Source organism: Arachis duranensis, chromosome 4 (assembly GCF_000817695.3).
Source record: "Arachis duranensis cultivar V14167 chromosome 4, aradu.V14167.gnm2.J7QH, whole genome shotgun sequence".
Classification (NCBI taxonomy): domain Eukaryota; kingdom Viridiplantae; phylum Streptophyta; class Magnoliopsida; order Fabales; family Fabaceae; genus Arachis; species Arachis duranensis.
Genome location: NC_029775.3, coordinates 95,401,129 through 95,415,309, shown reverse-complemented (window position 1 = coordinate 95,415,309; position 14,181 = coordinate 95,401,129). Strand labels below are relative to the sequence as shown.

The following is a 14,181-nucleotide window of genomic DNA, read 5'->3' as shown; positions in this document are numbered from 1 at the left end:
CTAGTAGTCAATAGCAGAAATAGGCATTTGGTTTAAATATGCATGTAATGTTACAAAGAATTTGATCCTTGTTACTTATCTAGCTTAAATTTGTATTGTTTTTACCTTCTTGACTAAACAGATTTTTGTCTCTCTTAATGACTTTTAGTTTATCACTGTAAAATTGATGAGCAAACCAGAGAGTTTTAAGGAACTAAGACAGCGATGAAAGAAGGAAATACTTGCTATTTAATTCTTTGTTGATTGTCATTATCAATTTTATATTTGGTTTAATATTTCTTCAATGTCATTATCACATGTTCTCTTAAGTTTTGAGTGGATGTGATTTTGGGTTTTACTTATTTGTTATCTCTCTGCTTTGGTCTTTAGATTTCAGTGGATATGCTTATATTCAGTTGCATAGAAAGATAATATGCTGTTGCTTACCAACTTTTATTGATGGCAGAAACTAGGAGAGCTTATTTATTTATTTGTTTATTCATTTAATTTTTGTTCCTTTGCTCATTTTGTTTTCATTCATTTAAGTTTAAATTTCGAGGGAGCTAATGAAGGTTTCCCAAATATACTCCATTTTGGTCAAATTTGGATCTCTTTTGGTTTGAATCTAGTTAGGCCACTTTCGGCATCTCATTACCGATTTAGCACACAACTGGAACTAACTTTTACTAGGCCGTATTGTATACCCTTAACATAAGTGTTCGAAAATTCTCTGGGTTTATTTTTGGAAATTTGAGAAGCCAGCTCGGCTCGGCTCAGTTCCGCTCAGCTCAGCTCAGTTCCGCTCAGCTCAGCTCATATTCCTATACGCTCTTCATCGTTTAGTTTCTGCTGCATCAATCAAATATCCATCCATGTTTGCTTCGGTGAGCGACAGCACTATCCTTGTTTTGCGCCACTGCCGCCTCTTACTTCCACGTCTCACCGTTTCTGTTTCCGTTACATCACCGTCTTCTCTCTTATTCTCTCCGTCTTCCTCCTCTTACTTTCCTCCAACAATGAACAACAAAAGCAGAAACCCCAATACCTCTTCCTTCTCCTCCTACGCTCACTCCTCTTCCAGGTTCTCTCTCTCTCTCTCCAACAAACAATTATCCTTCTTTATAGCTATTATCGAATTAAAATTCGTTTCTTTTGCGTCTTGCTGTTGAAGCTTGCTCAAAATCATTGTGTTTAGCTCAAATTTCCTAATTTTTGCTTCTTTGTTGTTTTTTAATTCCTCTTCCTTTTACTTTTGTATGATAATGGTAGGTTTTTCTAGTGAATGAAGCTTAAAGTTTTATGCCTTTAACTGATGCCATTTTTGGGCTTTTGAGTGGCAGTGGTGGAAGAGGAAGTTCTTTTGACATGAGGAACGACAGGGAAAGAACAAGAGGACGTGGCAGTGGCCGTGGTGGTGGTGGCAGCTCCGGGAAGGATAAAATTGACGCTCTTGGTAGGCTCCTGTAAGCACTAATTTGCTCTTTGCTCATTATTTTCTCTCAATTTTTGTTTTTGTGGGATAGTTCTCGATTTCTTGTAATTGTAGTCCATCAAAACAAGTTTTGGAGAAAATTTTATGTACTTTATTTGTCTTTCTAATAAAATGAACTATTTTATAAAGTGTAAACTATCTTGTGTAGAGCAACTACTCATAGGAAATTAGTATGTATGGTTTATGCAATGTACTAAATATTATATATCACCCTTTTTCTTTCTAAGGTCAAAGTTAGTGATTTTTGTATGTTTCTCTGGTAATACCTGCAGGACGAGGATTTTGCGTCATATGGCATCTGAATTGAACTTAGATATGCGAAGTGATGGTTATGTCAAAGTTAATGATCTGCTAAAGCTGAATATGAAGACATTTGCTAATATTCCATTAAGATCCCACAATATTGATGATGTTAGGGAGGTCAGTTTAATTATTCATATATTTTTTTATTTCTTGTTTGTTCTTTGTTATCATTGCCATTTCTATTGTAATTTGGATTATTGTGTTGCATTTTGGAGAAGCATTTGGTTTGGGGAAAATAGCAAAATAGAAAATAGTCACATTATAGATACAAGACAAAAACTTCGAGACCACTTCTTGTTTAGCATACAAGATAAATACATTTTATTGTATTGTGTCTATCGACATTTTCAACTTGTTATTCTATTTAGCTTTTTATTCCTGTATCCTCTGTATAGAATTTCCTTTTCTAAATCTTTTGTTGCAGAGTGATACTAGTTTGATCTTGTAAAAGCAGTCAGAATATGGTTTTCAGAATTTCTTGATCCATCTTTCTGCAACTAACAATAGTATAAATCATTAGTTGAATGAATCGGATAGGATTGGCATGTTGATTGTAGCTGGTCAAGTGTATCCCACTCTTAATTCTTTACTTACTGCTACATAATATCCGTGGCTTATCTTTTTTCATGAATTGTTATTGTATTTATAACGACTTTTTTTTATCTTTTTCTGTAGACTGTATCTATATGCTATTTATTTGTGTTTATTTAGTCCCTGAAGTTAAGATTTTAATGTCTTCTATTTTCATATGAATTAAGTATTAACTGAAGACCTTTTATTCTAAATGATCTCTTGTTTATTCTCAGGCTGTTCGAAAGGACAATAAGCAGCGCTTCAGCCTTATAGAAGAGAATGGGGAGCTACTTATACGAGCTAACCAAGGCCATACAATAACGGTAAACTGTTCTGTTTTAGTTGAATGTTGAGACATTTAAATTTCTTTTGAAGTTTTTTAAAAAACCTTCAAACCTTAAGTAATTGGATCTGTGCTCTGAAATGAATATTACGTAGATGTTCTCATGTCACTTTATGTTAAATTGATTGTTTGTGGAGTAACTAAAATACATGATTAACTTTTGATCTGCAGACTGTTGAAACTGAAAGCTTGTTGAAACCAATCCTTTCAGCTGAAGAAGTTCCAGGTGAATAATCAATGGAGCTGTATTTCTGTTAACTTTGCTGTCCTTGTGAGTCATATTCTCCAAATGGTTATTTTTCTTCTCCCCCACTTTCTATTTTTTGTTTTTTCTTGATTTTGCTACCATATGCAGTTTGCGTGCACGGAACCTACAGAAAAAACTTGGATTCAATTCTAGAATCCGGCCTCAAGCGCATGAAGAGATTGCATGTTCATTTCTCTTGTGGTTTACCAACAGATGGAGAAATAATAAGTGGTAATGTGATTAGCTATCAAAAATTCATTTAGATTTATTTAGGCATGGTCATTTTCCTTCTGCAGTATTAAGGCTGGCAGTTATGTTATACAGTAGCAAAGGAATACTGATGTCTTGTCTATTGTGATTAACCACTTAAGTATTTTAACTTTGGAATTTGGATATGTCTTTACTCTTTACTTGTGCTTATTTACAAGAGCCTGGTATTATATAATCACTAAACATGTTAACATGAAAGTAATTCAAATAATAATTAGTCAATGATCCAAAGTCTGAATAAACTGGTTACTTGGAACAAAATGCCTGTAAACTTCACTTCTTTATTAGTAAATCAATAATGCAATTAAGCCATTCAATATTGCCCTCATAAGTAGCATAACTAATAATGGTTTGCATTTTTAAGCATTTATTTACCCTTTATCATTTGTTGGGGGTGGTGGTGGCAATTGATTGGAAATCTCTTCTTAGCAATCAGTGTAACATGAGATATTTTTATGGATATTAAAGTATTTGCTTGGACTATTTTACTCAATTTCTTGAGGATATTTTTTCTATTGAATAACTACATCTAGCATCCCTTTAGTTTTAGTTATTCCCTTGTATGCAACCATTTCTAGTTAAGTTTGATTACTTAGTTTTTGTCCTTGATTTCTTACCTAGTTTTCTATTTTGATTCCCAGGTATGAGGCGAGATGTAAATGTTCTGATCTTTTTAGATGTTAGAAAAGCATTGGAGGGTATGATAATATTCCAATCACAATTCTTGAAATGCTGAACTTCTTAGTTGTTTGTTGATGATAGTAACTAAAGATATATTCCTTTTGCAATCTTATTGCAGAAGGTATGAAGCTTTTCATTTCTGACAACAAGGTTATCTTGACAGAAGGTTTTGATGGAGTTGTACCCCCCAAGTATTTCCAAAAGATAGAATCGTGGCCCGGTAGACAACCTATTCCTCTCCAAAATAATTTGTCGTAGTTTATTACTGGTTTAGGATTACAGTGTGTGGATTACTGCTTGCCTGATTGGTTGTGTAAACAATGGCAGTTTTTTCAGTCTTCACCACCGTTATTTGGACTTTCTTATTAGAAATTCAATTAGTCCGGCTTGAGAAACTGTCATTGTTTCTTCAGCATGGATGTTTTATACTCTTGTTAAATTTAAAACAAAATGGTTAAGTCTAACTCATCCTATGAATTGTTAATAAAGTTTTTCCGAAGTTTCAAGTTTTTTGCATGTTCTATATAATATTAGACAAAAAAAAATATCTAATGTATGATTTCAGGTAGGTTGATGATTCATAAACTTTCTATTTGAAAGCCCCACATAATATTGGTTACCATTAAGATTTAGTTATTTGAGTGAGCAAACTGCATAATTTGAAAGGGAATGCTATAAGTGATAAAAATCATAATACAAGGCGAAAATACATAAAAAAATTTGAACTGGAAGGCATACCCAGTTGAAAACAAAACAGAAGATGGCTTTCATACATAAAATTAGGGCAATCACCTAAGAAAATATGATTAAAAAACCTCCTAATTTTTACCTATTGCGTATATTTCTTGATTTACAAGTTGGTGAATTGAAATACCATCAAAATGCCAAAGCAATGGCGACTTTGAAAACAAAAGCTCATTAGCTATGTCCTGCATTGAAGGTCTTGATTTTGGGTTGGGATGCAAGCATGCCAATGCTAATGTTAGAACAAGTACAATATCCTGCATGTCTTTTCGAAGAAAGGGCAATGGGATACGTGAATCCAATACATCTTTGATCATGATCTTTGGAGGAGATGGTTTTGACATATTGGAAAGTAGTTCCTTAGGATGTTCTCCCATTATTGTTTCTAAAGCCACCACTCCAAAGCTATAAACATCACATTTTGTTCACATTTTGTTGTCACGTTGATGGTGTAAGCCAGTTCTACAATATATTCAAACATTAAATAGGTTACTATGACATTTAAATAATAAATAAATAAGAGAATAAAATACAGTTTTACCTGGGGCAACGTATCTGGGAGTGCCAGCTAATAGAGTTTGATTAGATGAATCAGAAGAAAGTAGTTTAGCTGTACCAAAATCTGATAGACAAACCTCTAAATTTGAAGTCAACAAAACATTGGTACTAGTTACATCTCGATGGACAATGGGTGGAGTGCAATGATGGTGCATATGAGTGAGAGCAAATGCAGTCCCTTTAATAATGTTTACTCTCTTAGACTCTTACTCCAATTCAACTCTTGAGCTTCTTCATCAATGGCTAGGTTATAGAACAAGTTTCCCTTTTCCATATACTCATACACCAAAAACATACAGCTGTTGTACACCAAAAACATACAGCTGTTGTGCAAACAAAAACCATAAAGCCTAATGATGTTGCGGTGGCGAATTTCTGTCAAGACCTTGACCTCATTGCTAAAACTCTTGTAAAATGATAGATTTTCAGACTCTGTATTGTGAAGCTTCTTAATGCAACATTTCTGCCACTAGGAAGCTGTGCTTTGTAGACACTTCCATAAGCACCTATTCCAATGCAATACCTTATATCAAAGTCTTCTGTGGCTTTGATTATGTCTTTAAATGCAATTTTACCATCATAGTTCCAAACTGAGAAGATATCCCCATTCTTGCTTCTTTCCTCAAATCCGTACTCTCTTTGGAGGGGATAGAAGACACTGATTCCAAGCCATATGAACACTGTTGTAATGAAGAAGTAATTCAAGGCAGCAAGGGAAACTAGTGCTATGGTACTATATGGAGAAGAGCAAGAGGGTGACTGCTTATTACCAATCAGTGCTTCACTTGGAAAACCACAAAAGTGTGTATCTGGAATAAAGGAATTGTAAGATATATTGAGATATGGAACGGAATGGAGTCCCTCTGGTATGCTTCCTGAGAGGCTATTATTACTGAGGTCTAGATAAGAAAGATTGCCAATTTGAGAAGGAATATGTCCACTTAAAAAGTTGTTACTTAGTTGCACATAACTGCAATGATTTAGAATACCAAATGGAATTGGTCCCTTAAGGCTATTGTTGGAAATATCTAAAGTTGAAAGCCTAGAGAGTTGTCCAATCCCAGATGGTATAACACCAGAAATATTGTTATGGGAAAGGTCTAAGGCTTTCAAATGGAACAGGTTCTCAAATTCTACAGGGATGGGACCTTCAATATGGTTTGAATCAAGGGACAAAGATTCCAAATCCTCTAGTTGTCCAAAGGTAGAAGGGATTGAACCATTCAATGAGTTATTTGACAGAGTTAACTGCTCTAAATGCTTTAAGTACCCTAGCCTTTCGGGAATGGGAATGGGGCCTTCAAGATTGTTTGAGTGAAGAGAAAGTTGAGCCAAACACTTCAACTGACCAAAAGTGGAAGGAATAACACCTCTAAGAAAATTGCTAGCAACATTAACTAACTTAAGTTGAGTGAGATTTGAAATTGGAGTAGGCAACTCACCTTCAAGATAGTTAGAAGAGAGATCAAGATACATAAGCTTTGTAAGAGTGCTTATTTCACTGGGAATGGTTCCCTTGAGTTCCAAACCAGTAAGTTCTAGACGGATCAAATTGGGGAATGCAGTAAAATTGAAGTTCCTCAATTCAGATGAAGGGATAAAAAAAATAACGCCTTGTTGAAATCTCTATGACACTTCCAACGTCATTGCACACAATACCAGTCCAGTTACAATGTTTTGAGATGTCACGACCTTCCGTCCACCCGCTATGGAGCAAGGCCTTTTGTTCCTCGTTCAAGGACGAGGAATTTGATGCTGCCACCATGGTGTTGGCACTCATAACGGTTAGGAGGACTAAGGCAAACAAAGTGTGAACAAAGATAAGCTTCATTAATGCAAGTAAATTGCAACCTGAGTTTGTCATGTGTGTATCTAAATTTCACTGAATTGTGTTGTATAATATTCTCTCAATTGTTGTTGCACATATATATAATAAGGAGTAAATGAACAAAAATATTATGAAAGAGTTTGGAGTGGACAGAAATACACATAAAAGATCGTAAATATTAAAGTACACTCGAATATTGAAAGAAACGGTGAGAATGCGACATATACAGAAAGGGAAAGTATAAGGAGTCAATGAAATATTTGTATAAAGAATGACTAATAATTAATACTAGCTTTAGACTCAGGCATTCCACCGGAATAAAATGGATTTACATTTTATAAAATATATAAATTAAATTAAAATTTAATAATTATAAAATTTAAAAATATATACATAAATTGGACTTTAAATAAAATTACAAAAATATTTAATTTAAATTTATTTATTTAATTTTATATTATTATTTGTATTTTTTAAACAGTCAGTTTTGTTTATTTTTTAGATTTTTTTTTACCAAAAATAGGACTCGAACCCGCGACCTCTTAAATGAGTATGGGGAGATTATGCCATTTGAGCTATAACTCATTGGCTAAAATTTGGAAAGATAGGAGACTCGAACCTGCAACCTCTTAATTGAGTATGGGGAGTCTATGCCATTTGAGCTATTATTCATTGGCAAAATTTGGAAAGATAGGAGATTCGAACTCGCAACCTCTTAATTGAGTCTGGGGAGTCTGTGTCATTTGAGCTATTACTCAATGGCAAAATTTGGAAAGATAAGAGACTCGAACCCGCAATCTCTTAATTGAGTATGGGGAGTCTATGTCATTTGAATATAAAATTATTAGATAAAATGCAAGTTTAAAATATAATGTTTTAATAGTTGAAATTAACATTCAATTTTTTAATTTTATTTTTTATGATTTACAATAATATGATGAATTTTCATAAATATTATAATTAAATGATATTAAAAAATATAAATTGTTGAAAAGAAAAAAAAAGCGATATATAGATGATATAACTAATGAATACAATTAGACCAAAAATAAAAAACTAAAATGAAATTATAAAGGACATGATTAGTTGAAATTAATATTAAATGTTCTAATTTTATTTTTTATGACTCGCAATAATACCACGTATTTTCAACAATATTATAACTTAATGATATTAAAAAATATAAATTGCTAAAAAGAAAAAAGGAATGATATAATTAATGAACACAATTAAACCAAAAGTAAAAAAAAAACTAAAAGGAAATTGTAAAAGTCTAGTGTTTTAGTAATTTATCAAATGAATACAATTAAACTAAAAATGAAAAAACTAAAAAGAAGTTATAAAATTCTAGTGTTTTATAAATTTATCACCTAATACACATATTTAGCAAATTAAAAAAAGAGTTGTGGTCATGAACCAAATTCTTCAAATACTCGTGTAAAATATTAGTAAGAATAGAGAAAAAAATAATAAGAGGCATGATATTATGTGAAAAGAGGAGATAAAAAAGATGTGTGAAGTGAATATTGATTTATATAATAAACATAAGAAAGAGTGAATATGAAAGAAGATGATGAATTATGTTTATTACTAAATTTATGTCTATTAAAAAGAAATAACATTAATATTGAAACCATATAGAATCCTATATAAAAATAAAAAGTAAGAAAATATGAAAAATATATAATAACCTAAAGAAAAATAAATGTTATAAGAATGAGAAGGAAAATGAAAAAGAATTTTAAGTTATAATTTTATATAATAAACATAAAAATGAGTGAATATAAAAGAAGAAATTAGAAGTCTAAGAATATATTGAAAAATATAAGGCTTGTAATGAATGGTTAACTATTATCCTTCCATCATTTTCTTGAAGAATCTTGGTCACCTAATAAGGCTTATAATGAATGGTTAACTATCATCATCTTTCACTATATATCATTTTGGAAAATATTGTTGAAAACTATGACGATTGACGACCCATTAAGCACGAAATGTGGTCTCCCAAGGAAGGAGTTCAAGATCTTAACCTCAGTGTACGTCTAGTGAAGCTATGTAAGTTGCATCTAAAATTCTAAATAATGATGTTCTCTATTATATTTTTTTTAATGACGTTTTAATGCTCCAAATATTTAGTTTGACTTAGTATTTTTATATTATATTATTAAATAAATAAGAAGGAATATTTGTACAAAAGCGAAGATAGTTTTGGTGTACGAATGTAATTAGAGGCAATTACATATTATATAATACTATAGAACTATTAATATGACTTTAAATAATGCTTTTCATAATAGAAAATATTTTTGTTTTCTAAAACTAAGGAAATTCAATTAAGTTATACGTTGGGGGGAATGTTGAGGCTCTCTCAATTGTTGAACTCTTTGGGCTCTTTTAGGTTGGGTCAACGGGTCAAAAAACTAGTTAGTTAGTCGGGAAAATTTCCAAATAGGATTGCAAAATACCTCGCGATAGTAATAAAAAACAAAAGAAATTTGCTTAGCTTTTGAAATAATATAAATCAAACAATTTGATCAATATAAACTAAATTGAAACGATACTGCTCAACCCATAGATTAGAACATTGAGGGATGTCATATTTAGTTATATGCCCAAAAGTTCAAGTGTTGCATTATTTTGTGACTCACTAAAACATACAACTTGCAATGTTGCGTATATATGCTACTAAAATACAATCATATGACATGCTAATGCTTCAATTGGTAGATTGAGACATCAAAAAAAAGAAGAATTCATTGAAGTCTTGGAAGCTGAAAACTCATTAGCCACATCCTGCATTGATGGTCTGGATTTTGGGTCAGAGGAGAGGCATGCTAATGCTAGCTTTACAACATGCACAACATCTTGCATTTCTTTCCGAGATTTCGGAAGTGGAATCCGTGGATCCAACACATCTTTCACCAATAATTGTTGAGTAGATGGCTTTGTCATAGTGGACATGAATTCTCTTGGGTGATGACCCATCGTTGTTTCTAATGCCACCACTCCGAAACTATAAACATCACATTTTGTAGTCACACTCATGGTGTATGCCAATTCTACATCAAAAACAACCATAGAGAGTTATATAAATGATGATGAGGACAGTGATTTATTTGGATAATTAGAATTAGAAATTACCTGGAGCAATATATCCATAAGTGCCAACTAAAAGAGTTTGGTTAGATGAATCAGGATCAAGAAGTCTCGCTGTGCTAAAATCTGAGACACAAGCTTCTAACTCTGAATTCAGCAGAACATTGTTGCTGCTGACATCTCTATGAACAATAGGAGAAGGACAATGATGATGCATGTGAGCAAGAGCATAAGCTGTCCCTTTGATGATATTCACCCTCTTGCTCCACTTCAACTCTTGTGCTTCCATCTCGTTGGCCAAGTTACAGAATAAGCTTCCTCTTTCCAAGTATTCGTACACCAAAAACATGCATCTGTTATGCAAATAGTAGCCATAAAGCCTAATGATGTTGCGGTGGCGAATCTCTGTCAAGACCTCAACTTCATTGCAGAAGCTCTTGTAATAGGATGGATTTTTTGATTCTGTTTTGTGAAGCTTCTTTAATGCAACAGTTTTGTCACTTGGAAGTCTCGCTTCGTAGACGCTACCATAAGCCCCGGTTCCAATGCAATATCTGATATCAAAGTCCTGTGTGGCTTCAATGATGTCCTCAAATGCAATTTTGCCATCATAGTTCCAAATTGAGAACAAGTCTCCATTTTTTGTGGCCTTATTTTCAAGCTTGCCATGATGCCTGGCACGGAAAATGCATATTCCAATTCCAACAGAACCCAATGAAATGGTAACGCAGACCATGATTATGACCAAAACCAGTGATCGGCCAAAATGCTTATTATGATGATGGTCTTCTAATTGATAACAGAATGGAATAATAGACTCAAGTTCCTTTGTGTTTTTGATACTAAGATTATTGTAAAAAAGGTCTAAATATGAAAGGTTTCCAATTTGAGAAGGAATGCTTCCACTTAAATTGTTATGGCTAAGATCCACATAACTAGAGTGAATAAAGATAGAAGATGGGATAACACCAGAAATAGCATTATAACAAAGATTTAAAACTTCTAGATGCAACAAAAGCTCTATTTCTTTGGGGATACAACCATCTATCCTGTTGGATCCGATGCTGAGCACTTCCAAACGGGTCGCACCCGATTTGCTCAGGAATTGGACCAGACAAGAAATTTGAACTCAGGTCTAACGTTAATAAATTTGTTAATTTCCCTATTTCATGAGGAATGAAACCACTAAGCAAATTTGAATGAAGGTGGAAACTTGTCAAACGCTTCAAGTACCCAATTTGCTCAGGAATTGGACCAGACAGGGAATTTGAACTCAGGTCTAAGGTTAATAAATTTGTTAATTTCCCTATTTCATGAGGAATGAAGCCATTATGTTTGTTTTGGGAAAGGTCCAACACAAGAAATTGAGTTAGATTTGGCAATGTGAAAGGAACCTCATCACCAAAATGTTGATTGTTGGAAAGGTTCATGTGTGTGAGATTGCTCATTTGACCAAAAATCAATGGAATGCTTCCAAGGAACCTGTTGGCACTCAAGTCCAACATGACAAGTCTCTCCAGCTTGCTTAGTTCTTGTGGAATTGTACCACTAATATAATTGTTAGAAATGTCCAACACCACAAGTTGAGTTAGATTTTCCAATAATGTAAAAGGAACCTCACCTGCAAAAGTGTTGTATGATAGGTTGAGATGTTGTAGCTTCTTGAGACCACTTAGTTTAGGGAACTCACATAACCCCATTTCACTGAGATCTAGATGGACTAGATTTTGAAACACTGAAAAGTTTAGTTTCAAAAAGCAGAGTTGTGTCCTGAACTCGTCGGTGAAATTACTTGGAGTTGGAGGTGAAAGCAATGTTATACTTCCAGCTTTGTTGCAGTTGACTCTGGGCCAGTTGCAACGGTTTGAGACATTATTATGTTGGTTACTCCACAACTCTTTACTAATTGAAAGCATAGCATTGGCTTCTTGATCCAAGGGTGACAATTTGTGAGTTCCAGCATTGGTGGTGATGCCAACAAAGACAAGTGGCACTAACATCAAAATAATAGTGCAAGTGCATGATATAGCCATTGGAGTTACAAGTGTTTGATGAATTAATGATCAAGTTATGTATTTTTCAATTATTATTCCACAACTTAAAGCCTCAGGGAAAGTGGAACAAGGCTACTAATTAGTGTCATTTTCTACAACTTGAAAGCCACGACAATCAAAGTGGAACATAGCACTTTGGTTTTTCCACGATGGAATTCTCAAGTCGTTGGTGGAACATAGAATGAACGTGTAAGTCGGGCAAATCAAGTTCTGCCAAATATATAGTCATAAAGGTATGACTAAAATAGAGTTCAAGAGGATGGAATGTATACATATATAGATGTCTGTTGATTCTTCCATCATTTTCTTGATGAGTGTTCTTAGTCACTGTACAAGATGGCTCTGGTACGGGTTGAGAGATGGATTGAGAACTTGCGGGTTGAGGTGGATGCCGGATCGCTTGACTGAAGCAATGGAGGGAGGTACCTGCAAAGACACTCCGACGCTCAAGTCAGAATGGATCTGAGAGGTATAAGGTGTGAGGAATGAATGAATACCTGTAGGGACTTGGGTCCTCTATTTATAGGTGTTGGGAGTTGTCTTATCTTATCTTGTTTGGTCAAGATAGGGAAGACGTTTGAATTCGAAAGTCGGTTAGGGGTTCTAGAGGGCCATTTTTCGGGCCTTCTGGAAGAGGGGGACGGGTCGGACCCGAGGAACCGGGTTCGGGTTCAAACGTGGGTTCGGGATTCGTGGGCCGGATCCGTAACAGTTGCCCCCGCAGTGGGAGAGCGAGCAAGGTCGGTCTGTCGCTGGGAGGTGTGGTGTTGACCGCGGGCTAGGTCTTTAGTTTTTCTCGGGCGTTCGTTTGGTTCTTTTGGAGGGAGATCGGTGTCTCGGCCTCAGCTTTGCTGAAGGTTCGTCTGACCGTTTTGGTTCGACGTGACTCTTCGGAGTCCACTGCATCCGTTGCGTTCTTCGAGGCATGCTTTATTAGCTTCTTTTTTCGAGGGGGCATTTAATGTGAGGGGACGTTTTCCTCTTTTGCCCCTACAAGCCTTACCTTGCTTAGGGTTAATTGTGTCTTTTCACCCCCTTCCTTTTGAAACCGTTTTTGGCATTTTACTTTAGTTCCCTCGTTCATTTTATTTTCTTTTTCGTTCTCTCTTATGGAAAAAATCTCCTTTTCTCTCTGTGGTACTTCTCTCTGGTGTTACTTGCTGCTTCTGCTTCTCCAGCTTTCCCAGGCTCATCTTCTGCATTACCAGGTTGGCACGCTTTGCTTTTTTTCTTTTTTGTTTTGTGGTGCACCTGTCGTTCTATTTTTTGCCATGCATTGTTCTGTCTTTTTTCTTTTTCTTTCAATTTTGTACTGCGTTTGGTGTTCTTGGGAGGTGGTATTTGAGTCTTGAAGGGGCTGAGCACTGTCGTGTTTGGTTAGTAGTGGTGCACCACCGTGTTGGGTTGGTAGTAGTGGTAGGTTTCTGTTTTGCTTCTGCGTAGGGTTAGTAGGCTGATGGTGGTGCTCCTCCCTGTTTTAGGTATGCATCGGCGGAGAAATGAGGGTGTGGGAGCTCCAATAGCCCCCTCCAGGGGCGTCCCCGCTCACTACACCTGGGTTACTAGCGACGTGTGGGGCGTTCCGTTGTGGATGACGGAGGCTGATCTTCATCGCCTCCGTGATCGGGGGTGATTTGTGGTGGTGGCGATATGGAGCGGCAATACGAGCTTGCCCTTCCGGACGCCGATGAGCGCGTTTGTTATTTGAACCTTGACTCGCCCACTGTTCCAGACTGGATGTGGGTTTACGAGTCAATGTTTACTCGGCTCGGCGTACGGCTTCCTTTTTCGCCGTTTGTTCAGGAGCTGCTAAGTCGGTGTTCCGTGGCGCCATCTCAGCTTCATCCGAATAGTTGGGCCGCCGTTCGAACTTTCGAGCTTGTGTGCCGGTATCTTGATCTCCCGGCTTCAGTTCCTGTCTTCCTTTTTCTTTTCTTATGTACTCTTCCGTCTAAGGAGGGGAAGCATAAGAAAGGGTACATGTCGTTCCAGGCTCAGCTTCATCGCCGCATT

The 14,181-nt window shown here is 35.4% G+C and overlaps 3 protein-coding genes and 1 pseudogene across 4 annotated transcripts in view; 1 reads left to right on the top strand and 3 right to left on the bottom strand.

Moving 5' to 3' along the window:
- Positions 1-4,394, top strand: part of LOC107485037 (uncharacterized) — a 6,908-nt gene extending 2,514 nt beyond the window's left edge. Inside the window, exons 2-9 of one of the 2 annotated variants that reach the window (XM_016105570.3) lie at positions 823-1,060; positions 1,320-1,442; positions 1,744-1,891; positions 2,581-2,670; positions 2,862-2,916; positions 3,046-3,168; positions 3,849-3,905; positions 4,007-4,394. In XM_016105570.3, coding sequence (XP_015961056.1) covers positions 852-1,060; positions 1,320-1,442; positions 1,744-1,891; positions 2,581-2,670; positions 2,862-2,916; positions 3,046-3,168; positions 3,849-3,905; positions 4,007-4,146 — 945 coding nt within the window. In that variant the 5' untranslated portion in view covers positions 823-851 and the 3' untranslated portion in view covers positions 4,147-4,394. The remainder of the gene's footprint in view (positions 1-822; positions 1,061-1,319; positions 1,443-1,743; positions 1,892-2,580; positions 2,671-2,861; positions 2,917-3,045; positions 3,169-3,848; positions 3,906-4,006) is intronic. The other variant, XM_052259977.1, reaches the window with a different exon arrangement.
- A 126-nt stretch (positions 4,395-4,520) lies between these two features.
- LOC107485003 (LRR receptor-like serine/threonine-protein kinase SIK1) lies at positions 4,521-7,061 on the bottom strand (annotated as a pseudogene).
- Positions 7,062-9,754: 2,693 nt separating this feature from the next.
- Positions 9,755-10,951, bottom strand: LOC107485036 (MDIS1-interacting receptor like kinase 2-like). Its single transcript, XM_021140650.2, has 2 exons — positions 10,160-10,951; positions 9,755-10,077 (listed from the first exon to the last, which is right to left on the bottom strand). Exons 1-2 carry the CDS (start codon positions 10,848-10,850, stop codon positions 9,755-9,757), a joined length of 1,014 nt encoding a protein of 337 aa, XP_020996309.1. The 5' UTR covers positions 10,851-10,951.
- Positions 10,952-11,094: 143 nt separating this feature from the next.
- Positions 11,095-12,147, bottom strand: LOC107485002 (probable leucine-rich repeat receptor-like protein kinase At1g35710). Its single transcript, XM_016105544.3, has one exon. It carries the CDS (start codon positions 12,145-12,147, stop codon positions 11,095-11,097), a length of 1,053 nt encoding a protein of 350 aa, XP_015961030.1.
- Positions 12,148-14,181: the final 2,034 nt, after the last annotated feature.